Here is a 2,635-nt window from a genome sequence, read left to right as displayed (position 1 = left end):
ATGCTGACACCAAAGGCTGCCTCACCCATTTCTAAAGGAATGGAATGGATGGAGAAACACACCCTGTACCCCTGCTGCRACTGGCAAAGTCATCCTTTGGCCCACGGTAAAGCCACACAGAGCAATGTATGCATTGAATCTGTGGCTGGTCTGGTCAAAAAGGTGTTCAACACCCCGTGAGAACGCGCAGGCATGCATCTCTCACCTTGACTTCTTTGACACTGGGGTTCCAGTCTCCCATCTGCTCCATCCTGTCCACCAGCTCACTGTATACTGCATCCAGGGGCTGGTCCACCACCACCTCGAGGCGAAACACCTTCCCCACATCTGGGAGCACCTTGCTCAGCACTTTGTCTCCGTTATCCTAGAGAAGGGGAAGGCAGAATTAGTATCGCAGTTGTTTACAGGAAGACAACTTCAGTCTGCTGCAAGTAGAGAACCTACCACCACTGTCTCAGTCTTCCACCCATCCTGGTCTCCAAGGATGCTGAGCGATTTCTGAAGGGCTTCTTCTCCTTGCTTGATATAAGACATTTCCATCTCGCTGAAGGGCTTCTCCTCCAGCCTGGAGCCTGAAAGGGTTTGAAMAAAAGGGAGAGAGAGTTTGAGAACACCGAATAATTGACTGTCTCATCATAATACCAGACAAGCCTTAATCACACCGCACTTTGCAGTGCGCAGGGGTCTCTGGAAGTAAGTTCAATTCTCATTGCTTGCCTGCGTTTCCCATTTTTTAGCAAAATCATGGGCTGCGCATGAGCWGGTCTTTGTCTAACCCGTCTCCTGAGCACTGATCCGTAGCAGCCGCCACGCGATAAACAGGGGCAGGATCCCGGTCCCTTCGCCACTTACTGAGCAGGGAGCTTCTCCTGCGAACTTGGTTAATCCACGTGCTGGGACCCGTGCTGCGGCAGGCTAGCTTGCTCAGTTCCTGGCTGATGGCAACAGCAGCTTGTCTCCTCAGACCTGCAAGAAGAGAGCGCGTCGGTGAACGGAACCGAGCACCACACAGCAGAGGATTTGTCATGCTTTGTGGGGTTTTTCTAACACGTGAATTTAAAAATCCTAGCTTGCCTCCTTTTACCTGCTACTATTGCTGAAGTCCCTGCACACAAGTACACAAAGTTTATCGTCTTTAAATTACTATAGAACAGAAGCAGTTCYGTAAAACTCATGTTTTAGTCCAAGCCCAAGCTACGGCGTGCACAGGGACCAGAAGACGTTCCTACAAACGCCAAGGAGCATCATCCTCTGTCTCCGCACAAGGCACGAGAAGGTGCTCAGGAAGGGCCATGGAAATGGAATACAATAATGCAAAATCCTGACAGCCAAGGAGGATATTATTCAAGGCTGCTCCTCCCTGGGCTCCAAACAGGAAGCGTAGCTCAGCCTGGCARAGCGAGGCGCCTCTGCAGCACCGACGAAGATGCTGCCCTGTAGCTCTCCCAAAGGACAGAGGCATGCTCTGCACTCAGAAATGCCATAAAACCTTCTCCTTTGACCCCAGAAATATGTCTGGCAGCAAAAAGGGCTCACGGAGCCTTTAACAGACCAAAGCCAGGGAGGAAGATAGCATCGGTCCTGGAGAGCGTGCCCAGAGACCACAGCCACCTCCACCAGCGCAGCCCCGCAGCGGACATCCCGCTGCACGGTGGACGCCCCGCTGCACGGGGACATCCCGCTGCACGGGGACGCCCCGCTGCACGGCGGACGCCCCGCTGCACGGCGGACGCCCCGCTGCGCGCTCGCCCCTCGCCCCGCGCAGGCAGCCTGCGGGGCCGAGCCGAGCCAAGCCGAGCTGAGCCGTGCTCCTCCGGCCCGGCTCGGCCCGGCCCCGGCGAGCGCCCGCGGCCTCACCGGTCATGTTGCGCAGGTGCCGGTAAGAGATGGCAGCGCACAGCTTGAACGTGGCGGGCAGCATGTTCCTCCTGCTCCAGCAGCAGCTCCGGAGGGCGGCCGGGTGCCTCTGCGCCACGCGCTCCTCTGCCGCGGCCCTCCGGGCGCTCGGCCTTAAATACGCCCGCTGAAGGATGCCGGCTCGTCAGCGCCGAGATAAGAGCCGTCACTCACGGCGGGCCGGTGCGGGGCCAAGGCCAGACCCAGCTCYGCACGCGTGTGGCGGGGTGCGGGTCAGCGCCGGCGATGCCCGGCGAGCGGCTCGGGCCCCCGCGCCCGGCGGGGAGCAGCCCCCGGGGCAGAACGAGGGCGGGAGAGGGAGCCGCGGGGAAGCCCCCGCGTCCCCCGCGGGGCTCGGGTTATCTCGCGGCGGGCGGCGACGGAGCGGCGATAACGCTCAAGGATGAAACGACATTTCTCGGATGAGTTACGGCCCRGGAGACAAATGCTCCCGCGATCCCGTGAATCGCCAGCTGCTTCCTTTGACGTCAACCCTTGCACCCTCCCGCGGGCGCTGACCTTCCTCCCCGCTGTTGCAACAGCCTGGCCGAGGGGGAGGTCAGCGCGCCGGCCCCCCCGGGGCGACCGCCTCCGAGGGCTGCCTTCGGCCTCACCTGCGGCTCCCGCTGCGCCCGGCCGGTCCGGCCCCTCTCCGGCGCGGAGCAGGCGCTGCCGCGTGCACGGCCTCCGCGCAAGGACGCGGGGGGCTCCCGAGGGGAACCGAGCCCCCGGGCGCAGG

The 2,635-nt window shown here is 60.9% G+C and overlaps 1 protein-coding gene across 1 annotated transcript in view; it reads right to left on the bottom strand.

The window, feature by feature from the left end:
- The window catches only part of STAR (steroidogenic acute regulatory protein), a 3,430-nt gene extending 1,403 nt beyond the window's left edge, over positions 1-2,027 (bottom strand). The window contains exons 1-4 of the mRNA XM_085304179.1: positions 1,858-2,027; positions 853-966; positions 445-572; positions 206-364 (exon numbers count right to left, since the gene is read on the bottom strand). Of these exons, the coding sequence (XP_085160305.1) occupies positions 206-364; positions 445-572; positions 853-966; positions 1,858-1,921 (465 nt within the window). The 5' untranslated portion in view covers positions 1,922-2,027. The remainder of the gene's footprint in view (positions 1-205; positions 365-444; positions 573-852; positions 967-1,857) is intronic.
- Between the last annotated feature and the right edge of the window lie 608 nt (positions 2,028-2,635).

Source organism: Rhea americana, unplaced genomic scaffold (genome assembly GCF_003343005.1).
Source record: "Rhea americana isolate MKP2758 unplaced genomic scaffold, rheAme1 scaffold_204, whole genome shotgun sequence".
Classification (NCBI taxonomy): domain Eukaryota; kingdom Metazoa; phylum Chordata; class Aves; order Rheiformes; family Rheidae; genus Rhea; species Rhea americana.
Note: the sequence above shows the minus strand (reverse complement) of the source record. Positions and strands in the feature narration are given on the sequence as shown.